The 15,547-nt window shown below is 32.4% G+C and overlaps 1 protein-coding gene across 1 annotated transcript; it reads left to right on the top strand.

The window, feature by feature from the left end:
* Window positions 1–3,824: 3,824 nt before the first annotated feature.
* On the top strand, window positions 3,825–13,855 carry LOC114417372 (transcription elongation factor SPT6-like). The gene is made up of 18 exons (XM_028382543.1): window positions 3,825–3,986; window positions 4,108–4,170; window positions 5,083–5,194; window positions 5,281–5,362; window positions 5,478–5,553; window positions 5,782–5,896; window positions 6,010–6,229; window positions 6,323–6,514; window positions 6,613–6,735; window positions 6,861–7,241; window positions 7,335–7,445; window positions 7,534–8,301; window positions 9,136–9,280; window positions 9,379–10,547; window positions 10,635–10,832; window positions 11,278–11,692; window positions 12,800–13,310; window positions 13,453–13,855. Exons 1-18 carry the CDS (start codon window positions 3,935–3,937, stop codon window positions 13,595–13,597), a joined length of 4,878 nt encoding a protein of 1,625 aa, XP_028238344.1. The 5' UTR covers window positions 3,825–3,934; the 3' UTR covers window positions 13,598–13,855.
* The last annotated feature ends 1,692 nt before the right edge of the window (window positions 13,856–15,547 follow it).

Raw genomic sequence — 15,547 nt, forward strand, 5'->3', positions numbered from 1 at the left:
TCTTAAATTTTAAAACTTGTGAAAACAGTCTATATCACTACATGATAATCATGTGATATAACTAAATGCATGTTATGTGATCATTAAGTGGTGACACAAATTATTTAAAATTTACATCGATCAAAAATATATATATATAAAATACAAGGATAAAATTACATTATGACCTATTCACAGAAATTATAAAATGGTTTATCCTTTTTTTTTATTATTATGATTGAAACATTTTTTTTCATGAGCTGGTCTTCTAATTATTCATTTGATAACTACCCATTTCTTACATAGCTACTTGATGGAGAGCATCTTTATGTAACTTAAAAAGTTGCATTGAAAGTTTGAAAAAGGAAATATCCCACTATAGCAATAACTTAGCCAATCAAATGAAAGATCAATAAGAAAAATTGTTAAATTAACAAATATAATGTAATTTGAAATTAGTGGGCCATATATAAAAAATTACCATGATACTTTAACCTAGCCCTCTCTTCTTCTCCCTCAAATCCTCTTTCAATATCTCCCAAACACTGATGCATGTGGTATGCATGATTTTAAATATCGGTCTACAACCGTATTGGCGGCTTCAATGAAGTCTTAACATCATTCTATTATTCTTTTTTGTCACTATATATTAAATTAAATTTACATTTTAATCTTCTATTTTGAACTTTCCAAGTGTCAAAGGTTGCATGGGTTCAACTATAGGGATGTTAGGGAATACCAAATTTTTAAATGAATGAAAAGTTATGTTGTATTATAAATAAAAGTTATGCCAATAATTAGAATAATTGTAAAATTCTTTTTTATATTCAGTGCAAACATATAATAATTTTATGTTGCAATTAATGGCTACAATCCATATTGCAACCGCCACAACACAATAAAAAACGATGGTCATATGTAATATATCCTACTCTTGTGTTTATCTCCTCACTAGCTTCCAATTGACCCGTCTCAATAGTAAAACTTCTTACCTTAAACCTATTATTTTTTTTCCTAATATGTTGGAATGAAAGATAATACTAAAGAGTTTACAACACTCATCAATTAAATTTGTCCAATAGATAAAAAATATAAATTTAATCCTTGAATTTACAAATTAATCTTATTGTTAAATTTGTAAAACTATTTTATCATTAAGTTATTAAGTTATAATGTTTAAGAACCAATTTAAGTATTTGACAATAAATTATGTATTTTGAGGATAAGCTTGTCATTAAGTTTCAAAATTTTTAGAACTAATTTATCATTAAATTATGTACAAAATTAATTTGTTGTAGTTTTTGAATATTCATGGACTAAATTTAATTTTTTATCTTAAATCAATTTATTAACTCCTCACACTTTTATAAACAAATTTGATTATTTACTTATTAAAATATAAAAAACAAACACGTGACAAAACCCTATTCACTACATTATTCTAATGACTGAGAACCAAGCAACTGCACACTGCAATTCCCACCACAAAGTGAGATTTTGTTAGAAATTCTCTTATAGACATTGGATTCACAGACTCCTTTGTTAATATGGTGTGGCACTGGATCCTTTAAGGCCATCCCGTGGTTTACGTCAAGGTGATCCAATCTATCTTCCTATCTTTTTGTTCTATGCATGAAAAGATTATCTCAATTATAATTTTTGTGGTTATGATTAGGGATGAGAATAGGCCAGATCAGCCTATATGAGCTTACGACCTGACCTATATAAAGTCTGGTCTAAATTGACCTATTTAATTAAAATGTTAGGCTTAGACTTTTTTTAAAAGCCTATTAAATTAAATAGACCAAGCTTAAACTTATTAAAAAGTCTTATAAGTCTAGCCTATATATATATATATATATATATATATATATATATACTTATATTATTTTTTGGGTACAATTAATTAGACTTTGATTAGACATTACTGCTCCATAACTTTTATTCATATAATCAAGTAAGACTTTAATTATAATTTAGGTGTGAGTCATGTGTCCCTTTATATTCCTCTTTATTTTTATTGACTTTCCTTTTCCTTTACCTTTTCTATTACGTTTCTATTCTATAACAAAGGGATATTAAATATTTAATGTGAAGAAGACTTTTAAAAATGTTATCAGGCCAGGCTAAGCTTTTAAAAAAGTCAGACCGAGTCAAAATAAAAGCCTTTAATAGGCCATAAACCAGACTCATGCCTCAAAAATCAATCGTAAGCGAGGCTCAGACCTTTCAAAGCCTAACCAAACCAAACCTATTCCCACCCCTTACTATGAAGAATCTACGTCATCATAGAAACCACCTAATATAGGATGATATAAAATCAATGTTGATGCATGGTGTTGTTCGTAGGTCAGATAATGAAGCCAGTTGTGGTGAAATTATTCGTGACTATGAGAGACATTATGTGGTGGGGTTCAAATTGGGACTGGAGAACGTTTTGGTGCTTCTATTTAACTGTTTATTCTCTCAAGTCACCACATTACCTTAAGTCAAACACACTGCATATTCTCTCAAGTCAAACACACATAAAACTTGCACATTCATTCACACTGCATAATTACTTTTATGTGTTTTCAAAATCAATTGTCTAATTATTCTATCAATATTAGGTATACAAGTTCTGCCTCTATAAGTTAAGTATTTTATTAATACCTTTAAAGAATTCAGTTTCAAAAAAAAAAAATAGATGTAAAATGAATCAATGGTGGTTTGAGATGGATGCACAATAAATGTATAGTCCCGGTGGATTTTCGATTAGATAAAGTTAATTAAATTAACAAATTTGACTCAATCTGTTTTAAAGTTTTCTTCTCCTTAAGTCAAATAGATTTTTTCGAAAGTTAATTACATTTTAAAAAAAATCATTTTAAAGATAATTTTTTATGCTTTTAATTTTTATCTATCCTTTTTTATTATTATTACAATTTAATGATAAAAATATACTACTATAAAAAACTTTAAAATTATTTTTAAATCTAAAAAATTATAAAATTATCAAACAATTATAATTTTCTTATTTTTATTTTTATTTCAACTTTAAAATAAAATTTTAAAATCTAAAAAACAAATTTAAACATTAATCGAGTTATGAATCTAAGCCGTGAATAGTTTTCTAGAACAAAAATGTTAGTATTTGCACAATTCTTCTCCTTGATATATAGAAGTGTTAATAATACACTCTCTTTTTTTAAAAGAAATAATACACTCCTTTTAGTTCCGAGTTATAAGTTTTTGAAAAATCATGTAAATACAAGTGAGATTTATTAAATAAAAAACATAAAATTTTAAATAAATTTCAATTAATAGTAAAAAGTGTATTAAAAGGAGTAGGTATCAGACTACCAGGTAGTATATAGTTTATATTTTTCTTTAATTAAATGTCTCTCTGTCTATGCTTTTTCAAATAAGAAATGTAAAACAAAATCAAATGTATACACAACTTACCAAATTTATTTCTTCCAACAAAAAATTCCTTCTTTCTTCAAAAAGACAAAAAGAAATTTTTTTTCCTGTATTAGTGAAAAAAAAAAGTTGCATGCTCACCCTCTTCAGTCTTCACATTCCATGCATGTTCCTCTGCGAAATGACACTAAGCCCCAAACTCTTTCAACCAAATGACCCATCTGTCCCTTGCAACCTTCCGCATTCCCAACCCCTCCAGATAGCGCCACCTAGCCCCTTTTCCGACGTGGCAAAATCACAACGGAAGATTCAAAGCACAGTGCCCGGGTGGCACTCTCGTAAATAAACCGAAACACCAAGGGCACGCTCGTCAAATAGAAAATTCTGAGCCGCGTTGGTACTTAACCGAAAATAGAATCGCGAGAGTCTCAGTGAGGCACCACTTTTAGCTCACGCCAAGGGCATTACATTTTCATTTCTGTTTGCAGCTTCTGAAACCTTTGACACTTTCATCATTGTTTAGGGTTTTCTCTCGATCGTAATTTCTGCAACAATGGGAAGAAGAAGAAGAAGAGAAACGTTTCCACACGAAGAAGATGAGCGAGGTGAACAACAACAAGTCAACAACATTGCAGAACTCTCGTCAAAATCATTTTATAGCAATTGTTAATATTGTGATTTTTTTTTTTTGGTTCTGAATCTCGTTTCTGGTTTTGCGTTTTCCAGAGAAAATCAGAAAGAAAGGAAAAATCAAAGAATCTGTTACCTTCGAAGTTGACGACGACGACGGTAGTAACGCTGTGAACTTAAACTCAATCATCGTTCTCTCTCTCTCTCTCTCTCTCTCTCTCTCTTTCACTCGCAGAGAGTAGTAACAATGTTCGTATTCAGCAAAACCAAAAAATATAACAGTTTTTTTTTTGGAAGTAAAGATGCTGGAAGAAGGAACACGTTGTTAGTGAGTTCTTTCAGTAGAAGATGTCACACTTTTTTTTTTCTTCCTTTAATATTATTGTTGGTTATATTTAATTGTTATTGTTGAAGATCGTTTTTGTGATTTTTGAATAAGATTTAAAAAAAAAGATGTGATTTATATTAAAAATACGAAAGGAATAGTTGTAGGAAGTTGTTAAATTAAATTCTTAAAATGATTTTCTGGTTAACGAAAAGTTCAAGCTGCTATCGTCTTGTGGTTATCTCGTGACAGAGTTTGGATGAAAGTGTTAAGAGTATCATATAATTTTGTTTTATACATTTTTAATATATAATATGGATTTTTTTGAACAGGAATATGGATTTAATTGAAATATATATTATATTAAAAAAATTAATCTATAGTATTGTTAGTCTAAATTTCAGGTAGAATTATGCATTGATTGTCCCGTGTGTTCGTGATATATTTTTCGTAGAAATTCATTTTCATATATAGAGAACAAGCACGCACCCTTTTGTTTTACTGCTCTATTTTGGGCGATTTTTTTTTTTTTTTTTTTTGCAATTTCTCATTTTTAGAAAATTCTGTCTATTATCAATTTCATTCAGTTTTGAGTTTTATTACATTGCTAAACATCACATGTTGAATCGATCAGGGTTACTTGTACACTTGTACAGTGGTGCCTGTAGCCTGTAGCATTGATGATGGTGCTCTGTTAATGAACAATTTGTGATTTATTTATTTATTGTCCTCAATTGGAAAAGCAGAGGAAGACTTGGATGTTTTTGAGAATGATGGGTTTATTGTTGATGATGCCGAAGATGATGAGGAGGAAGAAGGAGAAAATAAAAAACAAGCACAAAAGAAGAAAAAAGAGAGGTTATTATTAATTCCTACCCTGTTATGCATTTTCATACATCTGCATTGTGTATTCATCACTGTGTGCTTTTGCTACTCATTTTCAGGAAATCATTGAAAAACATTGTTCTTGACGATGAGGATCTTGAGTTGATTCGCGAGAACAAGAGCTTCAATCAAGAAACATTGGTTAGCTTCTGCCTCTATTCTATAAATAGTCCTTCTGTGTATGTGTTTCTAAGCATTAGAGAGGCTTTCGTCATTTATCATGCTTCTTTCTTTCATCTTCATTTGTTTTTTCTAGAGAGATGGAAAATTCAAGAGGCTTAGAAAGGCTGGTGTAGACTCTGAGCTGATGGAATACTCTTCTGATGATGGAGGTGATCTGTATCTGCTTATGGTTTTATTATCTTTATTTTCTCTTTCTATTGCTTTTTAAAATGTCCTATGATAGCTTGCAGTGTGTTCTGATAATCATCTTGTAGTTTGGAACAATAATGCCTGATCCACATTGTGTTTGGAACAATAATGCCTGATACACGTGTTTTCATTCTGGTTTCTTGGCATGCTATTGTTTGTAAATTGATTAAAAAATTCTCGCTTTCCAGTATCACTCTTTGATGATATTGCTGAAGATGAGACTAACGATGATGTAGAGGATGACATGGCAGATTTTATAGTGGATGATGAAGATGTCATCTATGGTAAGGGAGATTCTCTCAGGTATTTTCCATATACTCAGTTCTTTTAGTGGTTCACTATTCTGATGTCATAACCTATGACAGATAAGTTATTACCTCTTTAATATGTGATTTTGTTGTCAACTTTGCCTATAGACAAAAAAAGCTTAAAGGCATAAAAAATTCGCCCGCATTTTCAAAAGACAAACATAGTTTTGGCAAGGAAGGTCAGCTGGAAAACCACATTGGGAAAGTTCAAATTCATGCTACTAAGTCTGATGATCCTAACAAGTATAAATCATTCATCCCTACTGACATGCACACAGCTGGAGAGGATAACTGTGTAAATGATATGGACATACCTGAGAGAATGCAGGTGATGATTACAAAATGTTTGTTGATTACTAATATATCAATTGTCAATGAAAATATTTTGATGTAACTTATAATCTGTCACAAAATTTTACAGATAATTCAGGACATTGTAGGATCTGCAATTGACAGAATGAGTATAGAAGAAGAAAGTTCATGGATACTATGTCAACTAGCATCCAACATAAATCCATTGTTCAATGAGGCTAAATCCTGCAGATTAGTCAATACAGCAAAAAGGGAAGATATTATTAGTTTCTTGGAATTGCATCATACAATGAAATATGATGTAAGCATTTATATATTTAAATTGCTTTATTGGGTTATACAACGATTAATATTCCTTTTTAGTTTTTTTTAAATGTCTTAGCTGGCTTTACTTTTTAGATTCCATTTATTGCAATGTACCGGAAGGAACAATGCCTTAGTCTTCTAGAAGATCCAAAAGCGGAAGAATTAGAAAACATATTCAATGATATTGAAAGAAAGCCTATGTTGAAATGGCACCAGGTAATTTCAAATTTACTGTTTTTCTGTTGAATAGGAAGAACGGTAGATAGTTAAAATAGCAAATTTAGTGAATGAAAGAATTTAATACTTTAGAACTTGTTGGAATTCCTTCATTCTTGGTGTAGATGCTCTGGATAATACAGGAATTGGATAAAAAGTGGTTGTTTCTTCAAAAGCGGAAGAGCTTGCTCATGGAATACTATAACAAACATTTTGAGGAAGAACGCGAAATGTCTTTCCTTGTTGATGAATCCAGTTTTCATAAGCAGATATTTGATTCAATCACCAATATGCTCAAGAAGGCTGAAACTGAGAGTGAGATTGATGATATTGATAGGAAGTTTAATTTGCATTTTCCACCAGCTGAGGTGTTTCTTGATAGTGGTTTTAAAAGGCCTCTGACAAAATCATACTACACCAATTGCAATAAGGCAGGGCTGTGGTCACTTGCAAACAAATTTGGCGATCCTGAGAAATTTGGTTCTTTAGTTACTCTTGAGAAAGTGGTAATTTTTTTATTTGTTTACCTCTGCCCAAATATTTTCTTAATTTCATTTGTTTTTGGGTGACAATTGACTGGAGAGGTTCTTGGACTCCAGGGAACAAATAGTGAAGAAGATCCGCAGGAATCTCCAGAGGAAATAGCATCAATGTACAAGTGTCAAACCTTTCAAACTACAGAAGCTGTACTTAAAGGGGCTAGACACATGGTATCCTGTTGAATTCATCAATTGGTCTTTCATAACTTTAAACTCTAGTGATAATCTTAGCTTACAAATCTACAATTTTATTTTTCAGGCTGCAGTGATGTTAAGCAGTGAGATTCCTTTCAGGAAATATGTGCGCACCATATTTATGGATAAGGCATTAGTTTCAACTAGCCCTACAATAAAAGGAAATACAACAATAGATTCCTTTCATGAATTTGCTGGTGTTAAGTGGCTGCGGGACAAACCTCTCTCAAAGTTTGAGGATTCCCAGTGGCTATTCATTCAGAAGGCTGAAGAAGAGAAACTTCTTCAAGTTAAAATAGAGTTGCCTGATCATACCATAAATGAATTGACAATGACTTGTAAAGATTCCTATCTCAAAGATGGTGAAGGAATATCTACTAGGATTTGGAATGAACAGCGTAAATTAATCATGCAGGATGCCATTTCAAATTTCCTTTTGCCTGCTATGGAAAAGGATGCTCGGGCATTGTTAAATGCTAAGGCTAAAAACTGGTTATTAATGAAGTATGCAAAGGAAGTGTGGAACAGAGTCTCTGTGGCACCGTATTTGAAAAATGAAAGTGACACTGCACAGAAGAATGGAGTCATGGCTTGTTGTGGGGGAAATGGAAAGCCAGGTACCTCATTTGTCATGTTGGATTCTGGAGGAAAATTGGTTGATGTGATGCATGCTCGTTCACTTACACTACGATCTCTGAATATCATTGACCAGCAGAGCAAGAAAAATGATCAACAGTGTGTCCTAAAGTTCCTAACAACTTATCAACCACGTGTTATTGTACTGGGAGCAGATAATGCATTCTGTTTAAGGTTGAGGGAGGAGATTAATGAGGTAATCTAAATCCTATAGCTTAATTTGTTTTCTTGATGGCGTAGTTATTCAATTATGTGATTCTTTAAGAGTCATCAAATGCATTTTTTGGGAAGAAAGAAACTGATTTTGCATCCTTAAGGGATGTGGATGCATCTCAATTAGAGAAAACCATACTTATGTTAGGCACAAAATGAGACATCAAAGCACATCAATTCTTGACTGTTTTGTTGCTTTACATTTTCTAAGAAGGGTTAGGTTGCATGCAGATGCAGATGCAAATGCTGCAGGATGCTATTTTTGTATTTTCTTTTGCCTTTGGAGGGAAACAAAGCATGGGCTAAAACCAGGTTATTTTCACAGTATGAGATGAAATATTTAAAAAAGATCCCTGTGGCACCATGTCAGAAACACTTCTTTTTACTGTACAATTTGCTTTGTAATATGAAAAGTATGTACGTATTATTTACTTTCCATCAAGGTAGCATTTCTTAATTTTAAAAGGATGTTTTGCAATAAGGATTGCATTAGTATGAGAGTGTAGATTGGTGTCTTGAATTTTTTTCTTAGGATTTAACTAGCATCATGAACTGCAGTTCCTGTATTTCAAGTTGTCAACATTGCCTCTGCATTCTTGCAATCACAGCTTAGAGCTTATTAATTTTCCTTTGTATTGGAGTTTCATTAATGTCATTCCAGCAGTCAGTTATTTTGTTAATGCTGTTTGTTTTTTATTCTACTGTTATGGTGTTATCAGTACATGGCAACTGCTTTCTTAGCTTCTTTATTACATGGTTTTGTTCTTTTCTTTTGTCAATAGACACCATGAATTCAATAAATTATTTCAACTGTCAGATTATTTCAATGATGTCGGAGCACAATGTTCAAAACTTTAGTCAACAAATGGAAGGAGTGCCACCAGTTGTGTTAGGGGATGAAGGCTTGCCTCGTCTTTATGAAGATTCAAAAATTTCTGAGAACCAGCTTCCCAGACAACATGGTAATCCACGGGATTATTGCAATCATTTCTGTCCTCTCTCCTTCCTTTTCTTTCCCAACATTTTGATGTACTTTTTTCCTGTTTTTAAAAATTTGTAGGCATTGTCAAGAGAGCTGTGGCTCTTGGACGTTACCTTCTAAACCCGCTGGCTATGGTGGCAACATTATGTGGAGTGAAAAATGAGATTGTGTCATGGAAGTTGAACACCCTGGAGAAATTCCTAACAAGTGATGAGAAGTTAGAGATAATTGAATGGGTCATGACAGATGTTACAAACCAAGTAGGCATAGACATAAATTTGGCCATCCGACATGACTGGCTGCTAGCTCCTTTGCAGTTTGTTTCTGGTCTTGGACCCAAGAAAGCTGGCGTGTTGCATAGAGAATTACTTGGGGGTACTGATGTGAGAAATAGAAGGGATTTGGCTAAATTTGGGCTGGATAAAGAGAAGGTTTTCTGCAATGCTGTTGGCTTTTTAAAGGTTTCTTGCGATGAAGAAAACTTTGTTGACAATGGTAGCAATACTCTTGATCATACAAGAATTCATCCAGAGTCGTATAATCTTTCTGAGGAATTAGCATTAGCTGTTTACAAGAAACATGTTCCTGATCCAGAAGCTAATTTTTCTGGAGTGAATGCAATTGAATACATTCAAAATGATCCAAACCTGCTTGAGAATTTTGATTTAAATGAATATGCTGATAGATTGGAAATAGAAAAAGGTGAATACAAAAGGATTACTCTTATTGACATAAAGATGGAATTACTTCATGGATTTAAGGATCCTAGGATTCCCTATACGGAACTGACTCAAGAGGAGGAATTCTATATGATAACTGGAGAAACTGGGGATGCACTAGTTGAAGGAAAAAGAGTTCAGGCAACAGTTCGTAACGTGATGTCTAAACAGGCATTTTGTGTGCTTGACTCCGGAATGACTGGAGTACTTTTTAAGGAGGACTTTTCAGATGAAACTGAGAATATCTCTTTAACAGACAAATTGCATCAAGGTGCCGTGCTTACATGCAAGATCAAACTAATTGATAAGAACAAATGTTGGGTCAATCTGACTTGTAAATTGAGCGAGCTGAAGAATGATGGTGAGCAAGGTTTCCATGACATGGATCCTTATTATCATGAAGGAAACATCATTTCAATTAGTCAGGTGGAGAGAGCAGACAAAATGGAGCTTGGAACTAAAAATTTCAAGCCCAGGATGATTTCTCACCCCAATTTTCAAAATATAACTGCAGATCAAGCAAAACAGGTTAATTTATTTGTTGTTTGATATTTGAGTTAATTTTAATTTTCCAGTCACCTTATGATTTTATTTTATCTATTCTTTATTGAACAGTTCCTTGCAGATCAGGAAGTTGGGGAATATATTTTTCACCCAAGTTCAAGGGGTCTTAGTTTTTTGATCCTGTCTATTAAAATTTTTAATGGAGTTTATGTACACAAAGACATTGTGGAAGGTGGCAAGAGTCAAAACTTGCCTGAACTTGGAGAGACATTAAAAATAGGAGAGGAAACATTTAAGGACATAAATCAGGTTGGCATTCTTAATTTAGATTTCTGATACATTTAAGGAGGCTTCAATTGCTACATAATTCTTCCATATGTTTTTTTATTGCTTCATTGTTTAGGTTTAAACATATCAAGTTATTACTCGAAATTTCTGTTCTTTGTTGTTTATTTCCTTTAGGTAATGAATCATGATATGAAGATCAAGGTTTATTATTTTTTATGTCATGATTTGGCACATATTTTAAATTTAATCAATTTATGCATAGAAAACAAATGCCTATATATTCGGGACATGTAGGTTAGTTGTTGCTTGAATATTTTACCAAGTTAATTTTATATTGGTCCATGGATAATTAGCTTGAAAATAAATTCATTTTGAATTTGTTTATCTAGTATTTGTGCACATTTCTTGATGCTTTTGAGATTTACTTCTTTCCTTCAGTTAATAATTTCCTCTTCCATGGAAACAGGTTATTGAACACTATGTCAATCCATTGGTAGTTCATCTGAAAGATATGATTAATTTCCGAAAATTTAAGAAGGGCACAAAAGCTGAGGTTGATGAACTCTTAAAACTTGAGAAGGATGAATATCCAAATAGGATAGCATATGGCTTTGGCATTTCATATGAGCATCCTGGCACTTTCATCTTGTCTTACATTAGAAGTAGAAATCCACATCATGAGTTTGTTGCTATCCAGCGAAAGGGATTCAAGTTTAGGAAGCAAATATTCAAAAATATTGAGCAGCTGGTGGCATATTTTCAAAATCATATCAATGATAATGTTGCACCTGCAAAATCCTGCATAGCAGTTGGATCATTTAGGGAGTCCTTGTCTGGAGGATGGAGAAGCAACAATGTAGATCAGCACACTGAATCAATAGGTATAAGCAGGACCTTTCAATTTATTTACTTATTGGACCTAACATTATATACTTCGATACTTTAATTTATTAAACTTGTGGTGAAAGAAGTTCTGGAATTTGGGGGAAATAGCAAGTTTATCTATTTTAGGAATGAAGTTCTAATTTATTTGATATTAAAACCACCTCATATTTTGCATTTCCATGATCTCTTGCATCATACTCAAGCTTTCTTCCTCCAATTTCTTCACATGCATCAGTTCTCTTCATTTTCCTGTTAAAGCACTGTGAAACTGTTTACAAGCCAATGATTATCTTGAACTTTTGTTCCCTTCTCACAAGTAATAAACTGAGTCTTCCACAACTTTCCAGTGAACTAGTATCCGGGACTTGGGAAATTTCTTCACACTTTTTTGTTTGCCTCAATTAACCCTCATATATTAGTTGTAGTTGTAGATGAGTTTGGATAACGTATAGATGGACTGGCTTTGTTTTACATTGTTATGAGATTATTACGTACATATAATGTATATTGAATGTAATTATGTACTTTCAAAATTCATAATAGTGTAAACTGAATAAACTCTTGACACGACTTTCATTTTTGTTTCAGAAATAAGAAATAGATTTTATTTCTTCCAGAAGCATTGTTGCCCTGTGATCAAATTAAAAGTTTTTATGTCTCTGGCAGCCTATTCCTCTGAAAAGAATAGTGATCTTGGATTATTTGTTCGAATTCAAGGTCACTGAATTGTATATAATGAAGATATTGTATTTATACCATTTGTATGTACACTGTACAAAAGTATTGTATGATTTAGAGAGTTAGAGAGAAGAGAGAAAAATATGATAAAATGGTAATATGGAAAATTACAGAAAAAACAAATAATGTAAAAGATTGTTGGTAAAAAAATATAACCCTATATACTATTGTCAAATATGCATGTTGTTATTACAAATTTACAGTACAATATTAATAATATAAGTTCCTAGAAGAAAGTTACTAACATTATTGAATTTAGATTGAAGTAGAATTTGTGTTTCCTTGTAGACATAAGTATCCCAGAATACAATATTGATGCTTTAACTCCTTTTTTTTATCTGACTCATTTGAATTATGTATTTTAGCTTACAATGACAGTGGAAATGGTAGTAATGCTGGTTGTGGCCGTGGCCGTGGAGGCCGTGGACGAGGCCGCGACCGTGGAGGCTGTGGACGTGGCCATGATAGTGGAGGTTGTGGACGTGGATTTGGCCATAGATCTGGCTCTCGTGATTATTTTAATGGTGATGACAATGATGGAAGTAGTTTTCCAAGTTCAAATTGGGGCTCTGGTTCTAGAGATTCCCCTGATGATTCCTTTGGTGCAGGTAAGAGTTGGGAAGTGAGGGGTTCTGGAGAAGGCAATGGCGGGAGACAAGGTAGGGGTAGGGGAAGGGGAAGAGGAAGAGGAAGTAGAGGAAGCCAAGGTGATGGCCAAGGACGTGTTCCTTGGGGTGGAAATAGCCACGAGAGAGGTGGTTATAGTGATGGCAATAGTGATAGTGGTTGGGGACAAGGTCAGGATCAGGGAAGAGGAAGCGATGGTAATGGCCAAGGACGTGGTCGATGGGGTGGAAACAACTCAAATGAAGAAAGGTGAGCTTGTTTTAAAGTTCATTAAAATTGTTTTTGATAACATTGATTTTGAACTCTGGAACATGTGTTCAAATTAATCTTAAGTTCTAAATTTACATTGAAGAATGTGTGTTCTATTGAACAATGTGTTAATTAATTTTAGGAACAAGGACGAAGAGAGCAGAGGAAATGGCAGTTGGGGATTCGGTAATGCTGGGTCAGGAAATGAGAACTCAGGAAGGGGGAAGAATGCAACTCCCTCTGGTGATGGCAGTGGATGGGGAGGGACAGGGGGTAGTAGTTGGTAACTATTTTAACTGCCAGTGATTCCTAGTGGTTGTTATTTTCCTCTCTAGAAATGAATGATATCTTGTTTAGGGTACATCTTATTATATATTTGGCCTGGTTACTGGTTAGTATTTACGCAAACATAATATTTGCAACGTATTACTTGATAAGTTCGTCATCACATTTAGGGACATATTTTAACAGTTTCTCTTTATCTTAATCTTTCTTCCCTCCCCTGTTCAATTAAGGAGATTGTTATCATACAATTTTATCTTTTATTTTACTTTCATCCATTTTTTTCTCTCTCCAATTCTTATTGTATCTATTATTTTCTCTTTATTATTTTTCTCAATAGAGGTAAATATTATAATTGCCCCATCCTTTCTTTGCTTTTGGTAGGAAGAGAAATGCAAAAAAACACTTTTTAATACAAATTTATTAGTACACTCTATTATCGACTGAAAATTTGTTTAAAATTATAAAATTGTATGTCTCATTTTTTAGTAATGAACTATACTTCTAATTTATTGATTTTCAATAAATTTTATACAATAAAAAATTGTTTTAGGAATGTGTTAGTAGCGTGCTCTTGGGGAAGGAATTCTCCTCCTCCACGTAAATGTTTGTTACGTGAGATACAATGAATCACAGGGTTAACAGTGAAGTTGACGCTCAAATGAGATTTTGGTTCAACTTCTTTCATTGATGTTGAGATGAACTTGTATTTTTACGGAGTTCTTAATACTTCATATTGAAATTATTAAGGAAACTAAAAATTGATTGATTACATTATTAAAAGGGAAATAACTGAATTTGATGATAACCTTGATCTCGGGAGAGTGCAGGTACGTTTATTTGGTATTATTAGATACTTGTATAAAACATATCTATCCCTAGAGCCTCAATTTAAGGTTGAGACCATGTCTTGTTTCACTTTATGAATTTCTTATCTTATAATTATGAAAAAAGGTTGTATTAATCTTCCTTTTGAGGAAATTTATTAACCCTTGATTGGCTCTTCCGTTTGATTCTGGTTGCTTCTCATTTCTCATCCCATTGATTTTCTTTTATTCTTAGGATTTGAAGACACTATGAAGGAGTTTGCAATATTCATGATTCCTGCTTACCTCAATTGATTTATGGCTTTTTTTGTATTTGAGTTGTTTCTCTCAATTATTTCAAATTAAATATAAGTTCTTAAATAATGGATCACTAAAAAGTTGATACATTTTGTTGATATGTGTAATACTTTTTCCTCATGTACAACCTCTTGAATTTCTCCTATTCTAGTATGCATTTGGTTCATTCTTGTATTCCTCCTGCTGGAAGTCTATCAAGAATTGCTTTCGTGACATTGTCTAACAATTTTTTAACAATAAAAATTATTTTTTCAATAAAAAGTTTCAATTAAATCCAAAGGGTTAACGTAGTGGTGTAAGATCCCACAGAATTCACATAAATGAGAACAACCTATTTAGTGGAAGAACTTGTACTTGAGATTTCATTATGTAAAATTTTCTTAGAACAACGACAATCATGTATCGTGAACGAAATTAATCTCTTACCCAATAGATTGCAAAACACACATAGTCTCTAAAAAAAATTAAACCCATTTAAACCATTCATCACCTTGAAAAAAAATAGTAACAAGTGTGATGTGATGTGTAGGATCCAGTAGAATCTCGCTTAAGAAAGCAATTCAACATTAGATGTTGTTAGTTGTCTTAACTTACTTTTAATTTCACTGTATTGTATGTTTCAATTTATTTAATTTTTTTTATATATAAATATTTATAATATATTTATTGTTTTGTTTTATTTTTTTTTAACTTTTTTCAAAGACTATTTTTTTTATCACTTTATTGCATTGACTTTGTTAATAATTAATTTTTGTCAACAAATCTAACTAATTACCTTTTGTGAGATTCTTATCTTTCAATCACGATTTATTGATTTTAAATTTTTTTTAA

Source organism: Glycine soja, chromosome 6 (assembly GCF_004193775.1).
Source record: "Glycine soja cultivar W05 chromosome 6, ASM419377v2, whole genome shotgun sequence".
In the NCBI taxonomy this organism is placed as follows: Eukaryota; Viridiplantae; Streptophyta; class Magnoliopsida; order Fabales; family Fabaceae; genus Glycine; species Glycine soja.